At 44.9% G+C, this 23,485-nt stretch overlaps 1 protein-coding gene across 3 annotated transcripts in view; it reads left to right on the top strand.

Annotated features, from left to right (window-relative positions):
• The window catches only part of LOC112217215 (UHRF1-binding protein 1-like), a 60,449-nt gene that overhangs the window by 6,429 nt on the left and 30,535 nt on the right, over positions 1-23,485 (top strand). For 2 of the 3 annotated variants that reach the window (XM_042300468.1, XM_042300469.1), the window contains exons 2-8: positions 4,638-4,800; positions 10,555-10,593; positions 11,435-11,526; positions 11,715-11,904; positions 11,992-12,132; positions 17,266-17,433; positions 22,362-22,548. In XM_042300468.1, the coding sequence (XP_042156402.1) occupies positions 4,638-4,800; positions 10,555-10,593; positions 11,435-11,526; positions 11,715-11,904; positions 11,992-12,132; positions 17,266-17,433; positions 22,362-22,548 (980 nt within the window). Of the gene's footprint in view, positions 1-4,637; positions 4,801-10,554; positions 10,594-11,434; positions 11,527-11,714; positions 11,905-11,991; positions 12,133-17,265; positions 17,434-21,798; positions 21,858-22,361; positions 22,549-23,485 lie in introns of those variants that run through there. The other variant, XM_042300470.1, reaches the window with a different exon arrangement.

Genomic DNA, 23,485 nt, shown 5'->3' on the forward strand with positions numbered 1-23,485 from the left:
GAAATCGGTCATTTTGGATGCCCGATTTTGACGATTTGTATCTTTAAAAAAAAACATTTTTTTACACTATTTAATCTTTAACTAGGCAAGTCAGTTAAGAACACATTCTTATTTTCAATGACGGCCTAGGAACGGTGGGTTAACTGCCTTGTTCAGGGGCAGAACGACAGATTTTTACCTTGTCAGCTCAGGGATTCAATCTTGCAATCTTACGGTTAACTAGTCTAACGCTCTAACCACCTGCCTCATGAGGAGCCCGCCTGTTACGCGAATGCAGTAAGAAGCCAATGTAAGTTGCTAGCTAGCATTAAACGTAATCAATCATACATGGTTGATGATATTACTAGTTTATCTAGCGTGTCCTGCGTTGCATATAATCGATGCAGTGTGCATTCGCGAAAAAGGACTGTCGTTGCTCCAACGTGTACCTAACCATTAACACCAATGCCTTTCTTAAAATCAATACACAGAAGTATATATTTTTAAACCTCCATATAAAGCTAAAGGAAATCCAGGTTAGCAGGCAATATTAACCAGGTGAAATTGTGTCACTTCTCTTGTGTTCATTGCACGCAGAGTCAGGGTATATGCAACAGTTTGGGCCGCCTGGCTCATTGCGAACTAATTTGCCAGAATTTTACGTAATTATGACATAACATTGAAGGTTGTACAATGTAACAGGAATATTTAGACTTAGGGATGCCACCCGTTAGATAAAATACGGAACGGTTCCGTATTTCACTGAAAGAATAAACGTCTTGTTTTCGAGATGATAGTTTCCGGATTTGACCATATTAATGACCTAAGGCTCGTATTTCTGTGTTATTATGTTATAATTAAGTCTATGATTTGATAGAGCAGTCTGACTGAGCGATGGTAGGCACCAGCAGGCTCATAAGCATTCATTCAAACAGCACTTTTGTGCGTTTTGCCAGCAGCTCTGCTGTTTATGACTTCAAGCCTATCAACTCCTGAGATTAGGCTGGTGTAACGATGTGAAATGGCTAGCTAGTTAGCGGGGTGCGAGCTAATAGCGTTTCAAACGTCACTCGCTCTGAGACTTGGAGTAGTTGTTCCCCTTGCTCTGCATGGGTAAAGCTGCTTCGAGGGTGGCTGTTGTCGTTGTGTTCCTGGTTCGAGCCCAGGTAGGAGCAAGGAGAGGTACAGAAGGTATACTGTTACACTGGCAATACTAAAGTTCCTATAAGAACATCCAATAGTCAACGGTTAATGAAAAACAAATGGTATAGAGGGAACTAGTCCTATAATTCCTATAATAACTACAACCTAAAACGTCTTACCTTGGAATATTGAAAACTCATGTTAAAAGGAACCACCAGCTTTCATATGTTCTCATGTTCTGAGCAAACACTTTGTTTTTGCATTATTTAAACCAAATTGAACATGCTTCATTATTTGAGGCTACATTTATTTTATTGATGTATTATATAAAGTTAAAATAAGTGTTCATTCAGTATTGTTGTAATTGTCATTATTACAAATACATTTTAAAAAATCGGCCGATTAATCAGTATTGGCTTTTTTTGTCCTCCAATAATAATCAGGCATATGAAAAATCATAATCTGTCAACCTCTAATTTTTACTGTCTTCTAATCATTTTTTGTCCCATTTGAGACTGAGCAAAACAGCCAACAAAGATCAGCACACAATTTAGTCATGTTACTCTACTAAAACCCAGTTGGCAGAAAGGTAGCCCACATTTTAAAAAGCTCAAAAAGATATCCTAGAAAGGTTAGCCCATATAAGGGAACTACCTAAACAAAAGCTTGATCAGGAATGAGGTAGGTACAGGGGAAGTTTAATGAGCTGTTTCCAGTCATTCTATGTGTGAGTGCGATAGGCCAGAGAAGCTGATCGGATCTTTCTACTTCCTTATGGCCACAGTCGGCAACACAACTGACCGAAGTGTAAGAGTTCGCTTGTACCAGAGCTCGCTCTCTCTGTGTGTGTGTGTGTGTGTGTGTGTGTGTGGCCTGTTCACTCTGCTCTTCACGCTGAGAGTGCTGAGAGTCTTCACTAGATTAATCATTTACTAGAATGGGAGTTGCTGCCCCAAACCATAGATCTAGGATCAGCTTACTCTCCCCAATCCTAACCTCAACAGTTGGATGATGAGTGAAAACTGACCATAGATCAGCATGTAAGGGTTACTTCATCTTATTGTCTTCAATATGGTATAGCCTATGGATTGTGATGTGGGACAAAGGAATCATGCTATATAAGTTACCAGGCCATCGGTTGTATCAGAGTTGTGAATCTGTCTAGCGGTTATTAAAATATTGGTTCAAGGATGTTATTTAAATGTTGGCTGAATGTTGCAGCACAGTTGGGAGCTTTTGATCTGGTCCTATTTAAGAGCATGGTACTTCTATCTGTGTCAGATTAGCTGCCTGCCAACCAGGTAGATAATAAGATTACAGGAGTCAAACCATGGCAGTCTGCTTCATTAACATTTGTCTGTGTGTGTTGTGCTTAGGTTGTGGTGTAATGTAGATCGATAAAATGAGTTAACGTAGTCAAACAGGCTGTATATGGACACACACTTGTGCTGTACAAACACACACAGGTTGTTGTGTGTAATGTGAATTGATTAAATCCAGCTGTGAGTTACTGGGAATTCTTTATCTGTAAACAGTAATGACAATGACCTTTTACCTGGTATGTGGGTGTTTGGCTAACTACTAACCACAAACTGTGTTAGGGAGTCTAGGGACTATGGCACAAGGTCATGGGCACAGTGTGTGTTGGAGCTTTGAGCGGGGCCTAGCGATGGAACCCACCCATGCGCACCCAGGACACACACACCCATTGGCTGTGCTACCTCCTGATGAAAGATGCGAGTTGGGAAACCCTTACAGTTGAGACAGTGTGACACTAAAGTTCTCACACCCTTGAGTACGGTTTTAAGAGGCAGCAGACATGTCACTGTCTCCCTCTTCTCCAAGTCTGTAATATGACTTTCAGCAGAACTCTATAATGTTCCATAACAGGCCTATAGGCCTACCTCTCTGTTTCACTATCTGGTCTTTCCTCGGTACTGGTATTTATTAGGATCCTCATTAGCTGCTGCAAAAGCATCATCTACTCTTCATGGGGTCCACATGAAACATTATCTAGTACAGAACATTATTAGTCAAGGACTGAAATACATACATTTAAAACATCATACATATCAGTACATTCAGAATATCTACGTCTAATACATAGTACAGTGCAAATTACAATAAAATTGTCTCTCCACAGTCCCCTTTGTGCAGTAAGGTGTTCTTTTTATCTGGTTTTAATCCTAGCTTGAGTTCCCTGGGGTGGCAGAGTTCCATGTAGTCATGACTATTTAACACTGCGTTTCCCAGCCTCTGTTCTGGACCTGGGGACTGTGAAGAGACCTCCGATTGCATGTCTTGTACCGATGAGTGTCCGAACTATGTGCCAACTGCATGAACAGACAGTTCGGAACCTTCAACACATCAATACCTCGCACAAGGACCAATAGTGATGCAGTCAATCTATCCTCAACTCTGAGGCAGGAGAGATTGACATGCATGCTACTGACATTCACCCTCCGTGTACATCTAAGTGCGATACGTGCTACTTTGGTCTGAATCAACTGCAAGTTTTTTACCCAGCAGTTTAGTCTCCTCAACTTGCTCAATGGCCACATTATTCAATAATAGATTTAAACGAGGTTTAGCGTTGAGTGATTTCTCCCCAAAATTATGCTTTTAGTTTTGATACTGAGCACCAGCCTATCGCTAGTTACCCATTCTAAAACTGACTGGAGATCAATGTTAAGTGTCTCAGTTATTTATTTTACTGTTGTAGCCGACGTGTATACTGTTGAGTCGTCATTGTACATAGACACACAGGCCTTATTCAAGGTCAGTGGAAGGTCATTTGTAAAAACAGAAAACAATGGCCCTAGCAGGCTGCCTTGCGGTACACCACACTGAACTAAATTTGTATGAGAGAGGCTTCCATTAACGGAAACCATCTGAGTTTTATTAAATGGGTAACTCTCAGTCCATAATATGGCAGATGATGCAAATCCATAACACCTACGTTTTTTTCAGCAATAGGTTATGATCAATGACAGCAAAAGCTGCACTGAAGTCTAACAAAACAGTTCCCACTATCTTCTTAATATCAATTTCTTTCAGCCAATCATCAGTCATTTGTCAGTGCCGATCATGTTGAGTGCCCTTCCCAATAAGCATGCAGAAAGTCTGTTGTTAATTCGTTTTCTGTAATTAATTGATCAAACAATCTTTTCCAAAGGTTTGCTCACCACTTTTAACAGGCTGATTTGGTTGGCTCCCTTGTCTCTCTCTCTTCTTTCTTTCCTTGTCCATTTATCTTTCTTGTCTGCCCTCTGCCTTTATTTTTCTCTCTTCTCGTTGGTAGTAAGGGAGAGAGGGGGACTGTACTCTAATGAATTGTGCCAATAAAGACAGGTTAAATGCAATTCTCTCTCCTGTCTTTCGCTTAGTCTCTCCCTCCCAAAAGCAGTGGTGTCTTGTATTTGTAGTTATGATGTATGTTAAGGACTTCTTTCCTTGATGTTGAATGAATAACAACAATACTAATTTTCTCCTCTCCCTTCCTCTTCCCCCTGCAGGTTTGCTAAGAACCTGTCCCCAGACAAGATCAACCTGAGCACACTGAAGGGTGAGGGCCAGCTCACCAACCTGGAGCTGGATGAGGAGGTACTGCAGAGCATGTTGGACCTGCCCACCTGGCTGGCCATCAACAAAGTGGGCTGCAACAAGGCTGCCATCCGGGTAAGCGAGAGGGAGACATGCGCACACACACCTACACTCTGGGCGGTGCTTTCGCCCTTTGTCCCTCTCCTCAGATGAACCCCACCATCTTAGTCCATATTTCAATTTTACTGTCTGCTACCTCATCTCTCTCTCCCCCTGCCCACCCCCCTCTCACTCCCAATCTCACTCTGCCACTCTTTCATTCTCCTTGTCTCCATCGTAATGTTAGCGGTGGATATAGAAGTGCACTGAGATGAACTGTCTGTATGCGCACATCATCTGACACTCCCTGGAGATGGTGAATGGAGCAGAATAACAACAAACTCTGTTACTCAGGTCTCTACTACCAGCCTTCTCCTTCCTCTTTTTTTGAATACTTTGTTTTTATTGTAGGAACACAAAGAACGTACAAATAAAGTAAACTAAAAGAGCAACAAAAAAGATCTGTCAGTTACAGTGCACGTCATACCTTCACCATCATATCATCATATTAGTTACATTGACATCTTTGAATTAGACCCTTTTCAAGTACGAAACCCATTTTCCCCAGTATTCTGGACCTATCACCTCTTGTGTTCTTAATGCAAAGGTCAAACGCTCCATGTGGTGTATTTTTTACAATGTCTATCCATTGTGTCACTGTGGGAGGGTCTTTTTGTAGCCATTTCCTAGTGATAGCCTCTCCCCCTTCCTCTTCTGAAACCCCCTCTGTTTTCTTTGCCCTAATGGTTCTCTATCTTGTATTTCATCTCTGCTGTCTCAGGACTTCATCTTATCCCTGTCTCATGACCTTCCCTTTTACATAGCAGGCAATATATTCTAACAAGTAGAGTGGGGAGCCGCCCAGCGTTGAAACTGTGAAAGGATAACGTTTTGTCTTCTGAAATTGTCTTAAGTTATGTCTGTCTGTGTTTTCCTAGACGAGGCCCATTGAGTGTCACTAACTTAGGTATATTGAAGTGTCACACTCGCTGTGCATTGTCCTTGGTGTAAGGCTACAGTCGTAATGGCCCTATCATTGAGGTCATGCGTGCTGCATGCGTGTCTGTGTACCTGGTCCTCGGTGGCCATGCTCTTCCTCTGCTGAGCAGACTTGTCCATGGCCTCGCTGAGTGACTTGGCGTACTGGACCATGGCTTTGAGCTGGGAGTCAGTCAGCACCCACAGCAGGTCATCTAGGATCAGGATCAGCTTAGAGGCCACCACGTTACAGTCCTTGGACTGGAGATAAACACATTCTACATAGATTATTACATACAAAATACACACATTAATACTCATTATATATATATAGACCACACACACACAAATACATGCTTTATACATATAGGATACAGACACACACACACCACGTTTCAGTCTTTCATCTCAAGACACACACATTACCTCCCGTGTTGAACCAAGACAGTGTTATTCAAAAGGTGCATTCATCAATGGGAGATGTAATAAAACTCAGACTGGAGAAAACCACACACTCCATATCCATGACTAACTGACTGACTGACTGAAAACCACACACTCCATATCCATGACTGACTGACTGACTGACTGAAAACCACACACTCCATATCCATGACTGACTGACTGACTGACTGAAAACCACACACTCCATATCCATGACTGACTGACTGACTGACTGAAAACCACACACTCCATATCCATGACTGACTGACTGACTGACTGAAAACCACACACTCCATATCCATGACTGACTGACTGACTGAAAACCACACACTCCATATCCATGACTGACTGACTGACTGAAAACCACACACTCCATATCCATGACTGACTGACTGAAACCACACACTCCATATCCATGACTGACTGAAAACCACACACTCCATATCCATGACTGACTGACTGAAAACCACACACTCCATATCCATGACTGACTGACTGAAAACCACACACTCCATATCCATGACTGACTGACTGAAAACCACACACTCCATATCCATGACTGACTGACTGAAAACCACACACTCCATATCCATGACTGACTGACTGAAAACCACACACTCCATATCCATGACTGACTGACTGACTGAAAACCACACACTCCATATCCATGACTGACTGACTGACTGAAAACCACACACTCCATATCCATGACTGACTGACTGACTGAAAACCACACACTCCATATCCATGACTGACTGACTGAAAACCACACACTCCATATCCATGACTGACTGACTGACTGACTGAAAACCACACACTCCATATCCATGACTGACTGACTGACTGAAAACCACACACTCCATATCCATGACTGACTGACTGACTGACTGAAAACCACACACTCCATATCCATGATGACTGACTGACTGACTGAAAACCACACACTCCATATCCATGACTGACTGACTGACTGACTGAAAACCACACACTCCATATCCATGACTGACTGACTGACTGACTGAAAACCACACACTCCATATCCATGACTGACTGACTGACTGACTGAAAAACACACTCCATATCCATGACTGACTGACTGACTGACTGAAAACCCATATCCATGACTGACTGACTGAAAACCACACACTCCATATCCATGACTGACTGACTGACTGAAAACCACACACTCCATATCCATGACTGACTGACTGACTGAAAACCACACACTCCATATCCATGACTGACTGACTGAAAACCACACACTCCATATCCATGACTGACTGACTGACTGAAAACCACACACTCCATATCCATGACTGACTGACTGACTGAAAACCACACACTCCATATCCATGACTGACTGACTGACTGAAAACCACACACTCCATATCCATGACTGACTGACTGAAAACCACACACTCCATATCCATGACTGACTGACTGACTGAAAACCACACACTCCATATCCATGACTGACTGACTGAAAACCACACACTCCATATCCATGACTGACTGACTGAAAACCACACACTCCATATCCATGACTGACTGACTGAAAACCACACACTCCATATCCATGACTGACTGACTGAAAACCACACACTCCATATCCATGACTGACTGACTGAAAACCACACACTCCATATCCATGACTGACTGACTGAAAACCACACACTCCATATCCATGACTGACTGACTGAAAACCACACACTCCATATCCATGACTGACTGACTGAAAAAACCATCCACACTGACTGAAAACCACCATATCCATGACTGACTGATCCATGACTGACTGACTGAAAACCACACACTCCATATCCATGACTGACTGACTGAAAACCACACACTGAAAACCCATATCCATGACTGACTGACTGAAAACCACACACTCCATATCCATGACTGACTGACTGAAAACCACACACTCCATATCCATGACTGACTGACTGAAAACCACACACTCCATATCCATGACTGACTGACTGAAAACCACACACTCCATATCCATGACTGACTGACTGAAAACCACACACTCCATATCCATGACTGACTGACTGAAAACCACACACTCCATATCCATGACTGACTGAAAACCACACACTCCATATCCATGACTGAAAACCACACACTCCATATCCATGACTGACTGAAAACCACACACTCCATATCCTGACTGAAAACCACACACTCCATATCCATGACTGAAAACCACACACTCCATATCCATGACTGACTGAAAACCACACACTCCATATCCATGACTGACTGAAAACCACACACTCCATATCCATGACTGACTGACTGACTGACTGAAAACCACACACTCCATATCCATGACTGACTGAAAACCACACACTCCATATCCATGACTGACTGAAAACCACACACTCCATATCCATGACTGACTGAAAACCACACACTCCATATCCATGACTGACTGAAAACCACACACTCCATATCCATGACTGACTGAAAACCACACACTCCATATCCTGACTGACTGAAAACCACACACTCCATATCCATGACTGACTGAAAACCACACACTCCATATCCATGACTGACTGAAAACCACACACTCCATATCCATGACTGACTGAAAACCACACACTCCATATCCATGACTGACTGAAAACCACACACTCCATATCCATGACTGACTGAAAACCACTCCATATCCATGACTGACTGAAAACCACACACTCCATATCCATGACTGACTGAAAACCACACACTCCATATCCATGAAAACCACACACTCCATACTGACTGACTGAAAACCACACACTCCATATCCATGACTGACTGAAAACCACACACTCCATCCATGACTGACTGAAAACCACACACTCCATATCCATGACTGACTGAAAACCACACACTCCATATCCATGACTGACTGAAAACCACACACTCCATATCCATGACTGACTGAAAACCACACACATATCCATGACATGACTGACTGAAAACCACACACTCCATATCCATGACTGACTGAAAACCACACACTCCATATCCATGACTGACTGACTGAAAACCACACACTCCATATCCATGACTGACTGAAAACCCACACTCCATATCCATGACTGACTGACTGAAAACCACACACTCCATATCCATGACTGACTGACTGAAAACCACACACTCCATATCCATGACTGACTAAAAAACCACACACTCCATATCCATGACTGACTGAAAACCACACACTCCATATCCATGACTGACTGAAAACCACACACTCCATATCCATGACTGACTGAAAACCACACACTCCATATCCATGACTGACTGAAAACCACACACTCCATATCCATGACTGACTGAAAACCACACACTCCATATCCATGACTGACTGAAAACCACACACTCCATATCCATGACTGACTGAAAACCACACACTCCATATCCATGACTGACTGAAAACCACACACTCCATATGAAAACCCATATGACTGACTGAAAACCACACACTCCATATCCATGACTGACTGAAAACCCACACTCCATATCCATGACTGACTGAAAACCACACACTCCATATCCATGACTGACTGAAAACCACACACTCCATATCCATGACTGACTGAAAACCACACACTCCATATCCATGACTGATGAAAACCACACACTCCATATCCCTGACTGATCCATGACTGACTGAAAACCACACACTCCATATCCATGACTGACACTCCAAAACTGAAAACCACACTCCATATCCATGACTGACTGAAAACCACACACTCCATATCCATGACTGACTGACTGAAAACCACACACTCCATATCCATGACTGACTGAAAACCACAATATCCACCTGAAAACCACACTCCATATCCATGACTGACTGAAAACCACACACTCCATATCCATGACTGACTGAAAACCACACACTCCATATCCATGACTGACTGAAAACCACACACTCCATATCCATGACTGACTGAAAACCACACACTCCATATCCATGACTGACTGAAAACCACACACTCCATATCCATGACTGACTGACTGAAAGTATAGTTTGGGGAGGAGTGGAATGTGCTGGCACTGACTGCTTCTCTAGACTGTCTCCTTGATTCATTCTCTCAGCCTGGCTCTCTCATTTCAGCTGATTTACATTCACAGCGATTACATTTACAGGAATAGACACATTCGTATGCATTTCAGAACAATATGTAAGGAATATGTGACTGTATTTAGCATATAGGTTTAATACAAGACAATATGATCATATTATGGCTGTGTCGATGTTGTTGGGCCGACCTAGATTGCAGGTGTATGATATTGAACCAATATTACTGTCACTTATCTGAGCTTGACTGGCTGACTCTAATTTCTTGTCTTCATTGACAGATCCCATGGACCAAGCTGAAGACCCACCCCATCTCTCTGGTAAGTCCCGCCCTCCTTCCCCCTATTGCTGACACAGTTTTAGCCACTTGCCCCCCCCAAATGGCCTGTAGCAACGTGGGCAAATAAGGCCGCCGAGGAGTATTTCTGTCTGTAATAAAGCCATTTTGTGGGAAAACTCATTCTGATTGGCTGGGCCTGGCTCCCCAATGCCCACCCATGGCGGTGCACCTGCCCAGTCATGTGAAATCCATAGATTAGGACCTAATGAATTTATTTCAATTTACAAATGTTCTTATTGTTGCATGCTGCCTTTTTATATTTTTGTTCATTATAGTTAACCAGACAAACTACACTATGTTATTATTTTACCTGCTGCACAAATACCTGTCTCACTTCCAACTCTGGCAACAGCCCACTGTCACACGCAGGTGATGTGAACACCAGGACTTTTCCAGGATTTGCATTGCTGACAAAAAATGAGCTATAACTGGGCAAATAAATCATTAATTAGCAGTAAATATCAACAAATGTGTGCACGCGGGTATGTTAGCTTTGATCTCAAAAACACATCTCGTGACTGATTGAAAGACTGTACGTGCCTGTCAATAAAGGCCTACAGTAATTATCCAGTAATTAATGAAGTGCTCTGCAGAGATTGAGTCCAGTGTGCTATACACTAATCTGGCTGCCACTCATCCACTTCTGATGGGAGTAGCCTCATTGTGCAAAAATCAAACACTATTTTTTTCTTTTCTTGTCCATTCCAACTTAATCCTTGATCATGTCCGACTATTTTTTATTACTTGCACGGACAAGCAGACAACCGTTAATGTTGAGTCCTGGTGTGTGTGTGGTAATCGTCTGCATCTCTGTCTCCCAGACCCTGGACAAGGTGGTAATGGAGATGAGCACCTGTGATGAGCCCCGCCCTCCCAACGGCCCGTCTCCCATAGCAACAGCCTCGGGGCAAAGGTGGGAGCTGGCGCTCTTTCTCTCTTTCCCCCCCCTTCAGAGGGTAGTTGTGTGTGTAAGTGTATGGTGTCTGTATGCCTGTCCTTGTGCGATGGGGCTGAAATTCTTTATTAAAAAAACACCTGCATTCAGTTCATCCAAATCCAGCCTTCAATTGCCTACCTCCTCCTCTTCCCCCGCTCCCCCAGTGAGTATGGCTTTGCTGAGAAGGTGGTGGAGGGCATCTCTCTGTCCATCAACTCCATCGTGGTGAAGATCAGTGCCAAGGCGTTCAACGCCTCCTTTGAGTTGAGCCAGCTGCAGGTCTACTCTGTCAACACCAGCTGGAGCCTGTCGGACCTCCGCTTCACACGCATACAGGACCCACACAGAGGAGAGGTGGGTGCACTGCATACACGCATGGAAGTGTATGTAACCGCCGTAACCCTGTGTGTGTGTAACCATGGCTACCTGTGCGCCCCTCAGATCCTGACGTTTAAGGAGATCAGCTGGCAGATGATCCGCATCGAGGCGGACGCCATCCAGAGTGCCCAGAACGAGATGCTGAGTGCCCCCATCCGCCTCATCACCAACCAGTCCAAGATCAGAGTCACCCTGAAGAGACGGGTACAATACGCAACACACATATGGGCAAGGGAACACAAACATACACACACCTCATCACCAACCAGTCCAAGATCAGTTGCCCTCAAGAGACGGGTACGACACACACACACGGCGCAGTCACACACGCACTCAGAACAGTCCTTGGTCTAATAGAATAGATAACACAATGTGGGCCAACAGCCTGCAGAATCAGCTTCAGTAAACAAAGATCTTCATCTCACACACAAGCAAGCCCTGCAGCCACTGTGTTTGAACAGATAAGTGTGTGCGTTGTATACACACTCAATCTGTGTGTGTGAAAACAAACAAAGATAAGATTTTGAACATCCACAGATTACTGTGTGCTGAGTATGTACTTTATCCAGTCAATCAGTCAGTCATGGATATGGAGTGTGTGGTTTTCAGTCAGTCATGGATATGGAGTGTGTGGTTTTCAGTCAGTCATGGATATGGAGTGTGTGGTTTTCAGTCAGTCATGGATATGGAGTGTGTGGTTTTCAGTCAGTCATGGATATGGAGTGTGTGGTTTTCAGTCAGTCATGGATATGGGAGTGTGTGGTTTCAGTCAGTCAGTCATGGATATGGAGTGTGTGGTTTTCAGTCAGTCATGGATATGGAGTGTGTGGTTTTCAGTCAGTCATGGATAGGGTCAGTCATGGATATGGAGTGTGGTTTTTCAGTCAGTCATGGGATATGGAGTGTGTGGTTTCAGTCAGTCAGTCAGTGTCATCATGGATAGTGTGTGGTTTTCAGTCAGTCATGGATAGGGAGTGTGTTTGGTTTTCAGTCAGTCATGGATATGGAGTGTGTGGTTTTCAGTCAGTCATGGATATGGATAGTGTGTGGTTTTCAGTCAGTCATGGATATAGGGTCAGTCATGGATATGTGTGGTTTTCAGTCAGTCATGGATATGGAGTGTGTGGTTTTTTTCAGTCAGTCATGGATATGGAGTGTGTGGTTTTCAGTCAGTCATGGATATGGATATGGAGTGTGTGGTTTTCAGTCAGTCATGGATAGGGAGTGTGTGGTTTCAGTCAGTCAGTCATGGATATGGAGTGTGTGGTTTTCAGTTTCAGTCAGGTCATGGATATGGTCAGTCAGTCAGTCATGGATATGGAGTGTGTGGTTTTCAGTCAGTCATGGATAGGGAGTGTGTGGTTTTCAGTCAGTCATGGATATGGATATGGAGTGTGTGGTTTTTTCAGTCAGTCATGGATATGGAGTGTGTGGTTTTCAGTCAGTCAGTCATGGATATGGAGTGTGTGGTTTTCAGTCAGTCAGTCATGGATATGGAGTGTGTGGTTTTCAGTCAGTCAGTCATGGATATGGAGTGTGTGGTTTTCAGTCAGTCAGTCAGTCATGGATATGGAGTGTGTGGTTTTCAGTCAGTCAGTCAGTCATGGATATGGAGTGTGTGGTTTTCAGTCAGTCAGTCAGTCAGTCAGTCATGGATATGGAGTGTGTGGTTTCAGTCAGTCAGTCAGTCAGTCAGTCAGTCATGGATATGGAGTGTGTGGTTTTCAGTCAGTCAGTCAGTCAGTCAGTCATGGATATGGAGTGTGTGGTTTTCAGTCAGTCAGTCAGTCAGTCATGGATATGGAGTGTGTGGTTTCAGTCAGTCAGTCAGTCATGGATATGGAGTGTGTGGTTTTCAGTCAGTGTGTGGTCAGTCAGTCAGTCAGTCAGTCATGGATATGGAGTGTGTGGTTTTCAGTCAGTCAGTCAGTCAGTCATGGATATGGAGTGTGTGGTTTTTCAGTCAGTCAGTCATGGATATGGAGTGTGTGGTTTCAGTCAGTCAGTCAGTGTGGTCAGTCAGTCAGTCATGGATATGGAGTGTGTGGTTTTCAGTCAGTCAGTCAGTCAGTCAGTCATGGATATGGAGTGTGTGGTTTTCAGTCAGTCAGTCAAGTCAGTTGGAGTCATGGATATGGAGTGTGGTTTTCAGTCAGTCAGTCATGGATATGGAGTGTGTGGTTTTCAGTCAGTCATGGATATGGAGTGTGTGGTTTTCAGTCAGTCAGTCAGTCGTGGATATGGATAGTGTGTGGTTTTTCAGTCAGTCAGTCAGTCAGTCAGTCAGTCATGGATATGGAGTGTGTGGTTTTCAGTCAGTCAGTCAGTCATGGATATGGAGTGTGTGGTTCAGTCAGTCAGTCAGTCAGTCATGGATATGGAGTGTGTGGGTTCAGTCAGTCAGTCAGTCATGGATATGGAGTGTGTGGTTGGTTTTCAGTCAGTCAGTCAGTCATGGATATGGAGTGTGTGGTTTTCAGTCAGTCAGTCAGTGTGTGGGATATGGTCATGGATATGTGTGGTTTTTCAGTCAGTCAGTCAGTCATGGATATGGAGTGTGTGGTTTTCAGTCAGTCAGTCAGTCATGGATATGGAGTGTGTGGTTTTCAGTCAGTCAGTCAGTCAGTCATGGATATGGAGTGTGTGGTTTTCAGTCAGTCAGTCAGTCAGTCATGGATATGGGTGTGTGGTTTTTCAGTCAGTCAGTCAGTCAGTCATGGATATGGAGTGTGTGTGGTTTTCAGTCAGTCATGGATATGGAGTGTGTGGTTTTCAGTCAGTCAGTCAGTCAGTGGATATGGAGTGTGTGGTTTTCAGTCAGTCAGTCAGTCAGTCATGGATATGGAGTGTGTGGTTTTCAGTCAGTCAGTCAGTCATGGATATGGAGTGTGTGGTTTTCAGTCAGTCAGTCATCATGGATATGGAGTGTGGTTTTTCAGTCAGTCAGTCATGGATATGGAGTGTGTGGTTTTTCAGTCAGTCAGTCATGGATATGGATATGGTGTGTGGTTTTTCAGTCAGTCAGTCAGTCAGTCAGTCAGTGTGTGGTTTTGGATCATGGATATGGAGTGTGTGGTTTTTTTCAGTCAGTCAGTCAGTCAGTCATGGATATGGAGTGTGTGGTTTTTTCAGTCAGTCAGTCAGTCAGTCATGGATATGGAGTGTGTGGTTTTCAGTCAGTCAGTCAGTCAGTCATGGATATGGAGTGTGTGGTTTTCAGTCAGTCAGTCAGTCAGTCAGTCATGGATATGGAGTGTGTGGTTTTCAGTCAGTCAGTCAGTCAGTCAGTCAGTCATGGATAGTCAGTCAGTCAGTCAGTCAGTCATGGATATGGAGTGTGTGGTTTTCAGTCAGTCAGTCAGTCAGTCAGTCATGGATATGGAGTGTGTGGTTTTCAGTCAGTCAGTCAGTCATGGATATGGAGTGTGTGGTTTTTTTCAGTCAGTGTGTGGTTTTCAGTCAGTCAGTCAGTCATGGATATGGAGTGTGTGGTTTTTTCAGTCAGTCAGTCAGTCAGTCATGGATATGGAGTGTGTGGTTTTCAGTCAGTCAGTCAGTCAGTCATGGATATGGAGTGTGTGGTTTTTTCAGTCAGTCAGTCAGTCAGTCATGGATATGGAGTGTGTGGTTTTTCAGTCAGTCAGTCATGGATATGGAGTGTGTGGTTTTCAGTCAGTCAGTCAGTCATGGATCATGGATAGAGTGTGTGGTTTTCAGTCAGTGGAGTGGTTTTCAGTCAGTCAGTCAGTCATGGATATGGAGTGTGTGGTTTTTTTTCAGTCAGTCATGGATATGGAGTGTGTGGTCAGTCAGTCAGTCATGGATATGGAGTGTGTGGTTTTCAGTCAGTCAGTCAGTCATGGATATGGAGTGTGTGGTTTTCAGTCAGTCAGTCATGGATATGGAGTGTGTGGTTTTCAGTCAGTCAGTCAGTCAGTCAGTCATGGATATGGAGTGTGTGGTTTTCAGTCAGTCAGTCAGTCAGTGTGTGGTTTTCAGTCAGTCAGTCATGGATATGGAGTGTGTGGTTTTCAGTCAGTCAGTCAGTCATGGATATGGAGTGTGTGGTTTTTTCAGTCAGTCAGTTTTCAGTCAGTCATGGATATGGAGTGTGTGGTTTTCAGTCAGTCAGTCAGTCAGTGTGTGGTTTTCAGTCAGTCAGTCAGTCATGGATATGGAGTGTGTGGTTCAGTCAGTCAGTCAGTCAGTCAGTCATGGATATGGAGTGTGGTTTTCAGTCAGTCATGGATATGGAGTGTGTGGTTTCAGTCAGTCGTCAGTCAGTCAGTCATGGATATGGAGTGTGTGGTTTGGATCATGGATATGGAGTGTGTGGTTTTCAGTCAGTCATGGATATGTGTGTGGTTTCAGTCGGTCAGTCAGTCATGGATATCAGTCAGTCAGTCAGTCATGGATATGGAGTGTGTGGTTTTCAGTCAGTCATGGATATGGAGTGTGTGGTTTTCAGTCAGTCAGTCATGGATATGGAGTGTGGTTTTCAGTCAGTCAGTCAGTCAGTCATGGATATGGAGTGTGTGGTTTTCAGTCAGTCATGGATATGGAGTGTGTGGTTTTTTTCAGTCAGTCATGGATATGGAGTGTGTGGTTTTCAGTCAGTCAGTCATGGATATGGAGTGTGGTTTTTTCATGGGTGTGTGGTTTTCAGTCAGTCAGTCATGGATATGGAGTGTGTGGTTTTTTCAGTCAGTCAGTCATGGATATGGAGTGTGTGGTTTTCAGTCAGTCAGTCATGGATATGGAGTGTGTGGTTTTCAGTCAGTCAGTCAGTCATGGATATGGAAGTGTGTGGTTTTCAGTCAGTCAGTCAGTCAGTCAGTCATGGATGTGTGGTTTTTTCAGTCAGTCAGTCATGGATATGGAGTGTGGTTTTCAGTCAGTCATGGATATGGAGTGTGTGGTTTCAGTCAGTCAGTCAGTCAGTCATGGATATGGAGTGTGTGGTTTTCAGTCAGTCAGTCAGTCAGTCATGGATATGGAGTGTGTGGTTTTTTCAGTCAGTCAGTCAGTCAGTCATGGATATGGAGTGTGTGGTTTTTCAGTCAGTCAGTCAGTCATGGATATGGAGTGTGTGGTTTTCTCCAGTCTGAGTTTTATTACATCTCCCATTGATGAATGCACCTTTTGAATAACACTGTCTTGGTTCAACACGGGAGGTAATGTGTGTGTCTTGAGATGAAAGACTGAAACGTGGTGTGTGTGTGTCTGTATCCTATATGTATAAAGCATGTATTTGTGTGTGTGTGGTCTATATATATAATGAGTATTAATGTGTGTATTTTGTATGTAATAATCTATGTAGAATGTGTTTATCTCCAGTCCAAGGACTGTAACGTGGTGGCCTCTAAGCTGATCCTGATCCTAGATGACCTGCTGTGGGTGCTGACTGACTCCCAGCTCAAAGCCATGGTCCAGTACGCCAAGTCACTCAGCGAGGCCATGGACAAGTCTGCTCAGCAGAGGAAGAGCATGTCCACCGAGGACCAGGTACACACGTAGGCAGGGACACACACACACGCTCACACACGTAGGCAGGTAGATACGTGTGTGCACACAGGCTAGGAAACACACACAGATAGGCAGACACTTACTTTTTTAAATGTTTTTTTTTATTTCACCTTTATTTAACCAGGTAGGCTAGTTGAGAACAAGTTCTCATTTGCAACTGCGACCTGGCCAAGATAAAGCAAAGCAATTCGACACATACAACAACACAGAGTTACACATGGAATAAACAAAACATAGTCAATAATACAGCAGAACAAAAGAAAACAAAAAGTCTATATACAGTGAGTGCAAATGAGTTAAGGAAATAAATAGGCCATGGTGGTGAAGTAATTACAATATAGCAATTAAACACTGGAATGGTAGATCGGCAGAAGATGAATGTGCAGGTAGAGATACTGGGGTGCAAAGGAGCAAAATAAATAAATACCAGTATGGGGATGAGGTAGGTAGATGGGCTGTTTACAGATAGGCTAAGTACAGGTGCAGTGATCTGTAAACTGCTCTGACAGCTGGTGCTTAAAGCTAGTGAGGGAGATGTGAGTCTCCAGCTTCAGAGATTTTTGCAATTTGTCCAGTCATGGGCAGCAGAGAACTGGAAGGAAAGACGTCCAAAGGAGGAATTTGCTTTGGGGGTGACCAGTGAGATATACCTGCTGGAACGCTTGCTACGAGTGGCTGCTGTGGTGACCAGTGAGCTGAGATAAGGCGGGGCTTTACCTAGCAGAGACTTGTCGATAACCTGTAGCCAGTGGGTTTGGCGACGAGTATGAAGCGAGGGCCAACCAACGAGAGCGTACAGGTCACTTAACAACTGAAGCAGCTAGCTATGTGCTCAGTCACTCCTCTGTCAGACAGACCTACAGTGGAGAAATGATTCGCCCCAGTCGTGTACCTTTCTGTCCACACTTCTCTCCCTCCCTCTTTCTTCCCCCACATCTCTCTCGCTCTCTCTGTTATGGTCTGGTAATTAGTCCTTGTGCTCCAGGAAAGGATGTTTGGTTCTCTCTGTGCGGTCCCTCTGCCATATGGCCTCTCTTTCCCTGCGCTGCTCTCGCTGCTGCGCTGTTCTCACGCTCCATTATTCATGTACTGACTCAAACTGGGCTTTTAGCATTCTGATCTACATGCGGCAGACTATGCCATCTGCTGGTGAGAATGAGCACTGCACCCCCATCTCTCCTAAAAATCTTATCAATTTGTGTTTGTGCCAAATACAACAGGTTATTGTGAAATGCTTACTTACAAGCCCTTAACCAACAATGCTGTTCAAGAAATAGTTAAGAAAATATTTACTTTATTTTTTACTTTTGTTTATTTAGTAACACAATAAAATAACAATACCGAGGGGGTACCGGTGCGGGGGTACAGGTTAGTCGAGTTTGTTTTTACACTAAGGTGGCCATTTGATTAATTGTTTAGCAGTCTTATATCTAGAAGATGTTAAGGAGCCTTTTGGACATAGACTTGGCATTCGTGTACCGCATGCTGGGCGTGTAGCAGAGAACAGTCCATGACTTGGGTGACTGGAGTCTTTGACCATTTTTTTGGACCTTCCTCTGACACCATCGAGTGGCGTACTTCATTAGCATCGAATAGCCCCCGCGATATGCAACTTTTCAGGGAAGTTAGGAACCAACATACACAGGCAGTTAGGAAAGCAAAGGCTAGCTTTTTCAAACAGATATTTGCATCCTGTAGCACAAACTCCAAAAAGTTCTGGGACACTGTAAAGTCCATGGAGAATAAGAGCACCTCCTCCCAGCTGCCCACTGCACTGAGGCTAGGAAACACTGGCACCACTGATAAATCCACGATAATTGAAAATTTCAGTAAGCATTTTTCCACAGCTGGCCATGCTTTCCACCTGGCTACCCCTACCCCGGTCAACAGCCCTGCACCCCCCCACAGCAACTTGCCCAAGCCTCCCCATTTCTCCTTCACCCAAATCCAGATAGCTGATGTTCTGAAAGAGCTGCAAAATCTGGACTCCGACAAATCAGCTGGGCTAGACAATCTGGACCCTCTTTCTAAAATTATCCGCCGCAAACCCATATTACTATCCTGTTCAAACCTCTCCTTCGTATCGTCTGAGATCCCCAAAGATTGGGAAGCTGATACGGTCATCCCCCTCTTCAAAGGGGGAGACACTCTAGACCCTAACTGCTACAGACCTATATCTATCCTACCCTGCCTTTCTAAGGTCTTCGGAAGCCAAGTTAACGAACAGATCACCGACCATTTCGAATCCCACCGTACCATCTCTGCTATGCAATCAGGTTTCCGAGCTGGTCATGGGTGCACCTCAGCCATGCTCAAGGTCCTAAATGATATAACCGCCAATACTGTGCAGCCGTATTCATCGACCTGGCCAAGGCTTTCAACGCTGTCGATCAACACATTCTTAATCGGCAGACTCAACAGCCTTGGTTTCTCAAACGACTGCCTCGCCTGGTTCACCAACTACTTCTCAGACAGAGTTCAGTGTGTCAAATCGGAGGGCCTGTTGTCCGGACCTCTGGCAGTCTATGGGGGTGCCACAGGGTTCAATCCTCGGGCCAACTCTTCTCTGTGTACATCAATGATGTTGCTCTTGCTGCTGGTGATTCTCTGATCCACCTCTACGCAGATGACACCATTCGGTATACTTCTGGCTCTTCTTTGGACACTGTTAACTAACCTCCAGACAAACTTCAATGCAATACAACACTCCTTCCGTGGCCTCCAACTGCTCTTAAATGCACGTAAAACTAAATGCTTGCTCTTCAACCGATCGCTGCCCGCCCGTCCAGCATCACTACTCTAGACGGTTCTGACTTAGAATATGTGGACAACTACAAGTACCTAAGTGTCTGGTTAGACTGTAAACTCTCCTTCCAGACTCACATTAAGCATCTCCAATCCAAAATTAAATCTAGAATCAGCTTCCTATTTCTCAACAAAGCATCCTTTGCTCATGCTGCCAAACACCCTCGTAAGACTGACTATCCTACCGACCGTTGACTTCTTTTAAAAATAGCCTCCAACACTCTACTGAACCAATTGGATGCAGTCTAACACAGTGCCATCCGTTTAGTCACCAAAGCCCCATATGCTACCCACCACTGCAACCTGTATGCTCTCGTTGGCTGGCCCTCGCTTCATATTCGTCACCAGACACACTGGCTCCAGGTCATCTGTAAGTCTTTGCTAGGTAAAGCCCCACCTTATCTCAACTCACTGGTTACCGTAGCAGCACCCACTCCTCTTACACGCTCCACGTGCAGGTATATATATATTCACTGGTCACCCCCAAAGCCAATTCCTCGTTTGGCCGCCTTTCCTTCCAGTTCTCTGCTGCCAATGACTGGAACAAATTGCAAAAATCACTGAAGCTGGAGACTCATGTCTCCCTCACTAACTTTAAGCACCAGTTGTCAGAGCAGCTCACAGATCACTGCACCTGTACATAGCCCATCTGTAAATAGCCCATCCAACTACCTCATCCCCATACTGTTATTTTTTTTCTTCTCCTTTGCACCCCAGTATCTCTACTTGCACATTCATCTCCTGCACATCTATCACTCCAGTGTTTATTGTAATTATTTTGCCACTAGGGCCTATTTATTGCTTTACCTCACTTATCTTTACCTCATTTGCACACATTGTATATAGACTTTTCAATTGTGTTATTGACTGCATGTTTGTTTACTCCATGTGTAACTGTGTTGTTTGTGTTGCACTGCTTTGCTTTATCTTGGCCAGGTCGCAGTTGTAAATGAGAACTTGATCTCAACTGGCCTATATGGTTAAATAAAGGTGTGTTTGGCCCTCCTTTTCCTGTAGTCCATGATCATCTCCTTTGTCTTGCTGACGTTGAGGGAGGGGTTGTTGTCCTGACACCACACTGCCAGGTCTCTGACCTCCCTACAGGTTTTCTCATCGTTGTCGGTGATCAGATCTACCACTCTTGTCATGAGCAAACTTGATGGTGTTGGAGTCGTGCTTGACCGCGCAGTCGTGTGTGAATAAGGAGTACAGGAGGGGACTAAGCACACACCCCTGAGGGGCCACCGTGTTGAGGATCAGCATGGCAGATGTGTTGTTGCCTACCCTACCCTTAACACCTGAGGGTGGCCTGTCAGAAAGTCCAGGTTCCAGAGGTGTTTATTCCCAGGGTCCTTAGCTTAGTGATGAGCTTCGTGGGCACTATGGTGTTGAACGCTGAGCTGTAGTCAATGAACATCATTCTCACATGTGTGTCTCTTTTGTCCAGGTGGGGAATGGCAGTGTGGAGTGCGATTGAGATTGCGTCATCTGTGAATCTGTTGGGCCGGTATGCGAATTGGAGTGGGTTTAGGGTATCCAAGATGATGCTGTTGATGTGAGCCATGACCAGCCTTTCAAAGCACTTCATGGCTACTGACGTGAGTGCTTCAAGGCGGTAGTCATTTGGGGCTGGTTACCTTTGCTTTCTTGGGCACAGGGACTATGGTGGTCTGCTTGAAACATGTAGGTATTACAGATGTATTTCCGCCTGTTCTTCATGCGAATGACAGGGATTTGGGCCTCAGAGAAGCAGTATATCCTTCGTGTCGGACTCAATTTTTTTTTTTTTTTTTTTGTCCATTTCGAGGTGAGTAATCCCTGTTCTGATTTCCAGAAGCTCTTTTTGGTCATAAGAGATGGTTGCAGCAACATTATGTACGAAACAAGTTACAAACAATGTGGAAAAACCCACACAAGATAGAACAGTTGGTTAGGAGCCTGTAAAAATCCCCTCCGGCGCCATCCCAAGCAACACTAGTTGGATGCACCAATAAAATTGATGTTCACTTAATTTTATTTGTGTCTGTCTGCTTCTCCATATGTCTCTGTGCCGGTGTCTGCATCTGTGTTTGTATTTTTTATGGTCTCTGGTCTGTATCCAGGAGTCGTCGGCGCCCCCTTCAGCCCAGCAGGTGCGTAGCCAGCAGGTGTCGTCAGGCACAGCGGCTGACCAGAGCGCCACCATGGCTAATCTGTTCGCTGCCTTCGACGTGTGTGAGACCTCCCACCACCTGCAGATCACACACCTCGACCTGCACATCTGTGACGACATACACGCCAAGGACAGAGGTACACACGCACAGACGTATGACACGTGTACACACACACATAGCACATAGACATGCCTGCTAATACACACATACAAATGTAAAAAACACACATGCTTCACACAAACTTCAGACAGATGTTTGACTGACTGTCTGATACCAACACATCATGTTGTGCTCTGACACGCATTACCTTATCTTCTGCCTCTGCCTTCTTCCCTCCCTCCATGCATCCCTCCTTCCCTCCCAACCCTCTCTCTCTCCCTCCCAACCCTCTCCCTCTCTCCCTCCGTCCCAACCCTCTCTCTCTCTCTCTCTCCCTCCCAACCCTCTCTCTCTCCCTCCCAACCCTCTCCCTCTCTCCCTCCCTCCCAACCCTCTCTCTCTCTCTCTCTCCCTCCCAACCCCTCTCTCTCTCTCCCAACCCTCTCTCTCTCTCCCTCTCTCCCAACCCTCCCTCTCCTCTCTCTCTCTCTCTCTCTCTCCCAACCCTCTCTCTCTCTCTCTCTCTCTCTCTCTCTCCCAACCCTCTCTCTCTCTCTCTCTCCCAACCTCTCTCCTCTCTCTCTCTCTCTCTCTCCCAACCCTCTCTCTCTCTCTCTCCCAACCCTCTCTCTCTCTCTCTCCCAACCCTCCTCTCTCTCCCTCCCAACCCTCTCTCTCTCCCTCCCAACCTCTCTCTCTCTCTCTCTCCCAACCCTCTCCTCTCTCCCCCCTCTCTCTCTCTCTCCCAACCCTCTCTCTCTCTCTCTCCCTCTCCTCTCTCTCTCCACCCCTCTCTCTCTCTCTCCCAACCCCCTCTCTCTCTCTCTCCCCACCCTCTCTCTCTCTCTCCCAGCCCTCTCCTCTCTCTCTCTCTCTCTCTCCCAACCCTCTCTCTCTCTCTCTCCTCCCAACCCTCTCTCTCTCTCCCTCCATCCCCTCTCTCTCTCTCTCCCAACCCCTCTCTCTCTCCCAAC

The sequence above is a fragment of the Oncorhynchus tshawytscha genome, linkage group LG17, assembly GCF_018296145.1.
Source record: "Oncorhynchus tshawytscha isolate Ot180627B linkage group LG17, Otsh_v2.0, whole genome shotgun sequence".
Lineage (NCBI taxonomy): Eukaryota > Metazoa > Chordata > Actinopteri > Salmoniformes > Salmonidae > Oncorhynchus > Oncorhynchus tshawytscha.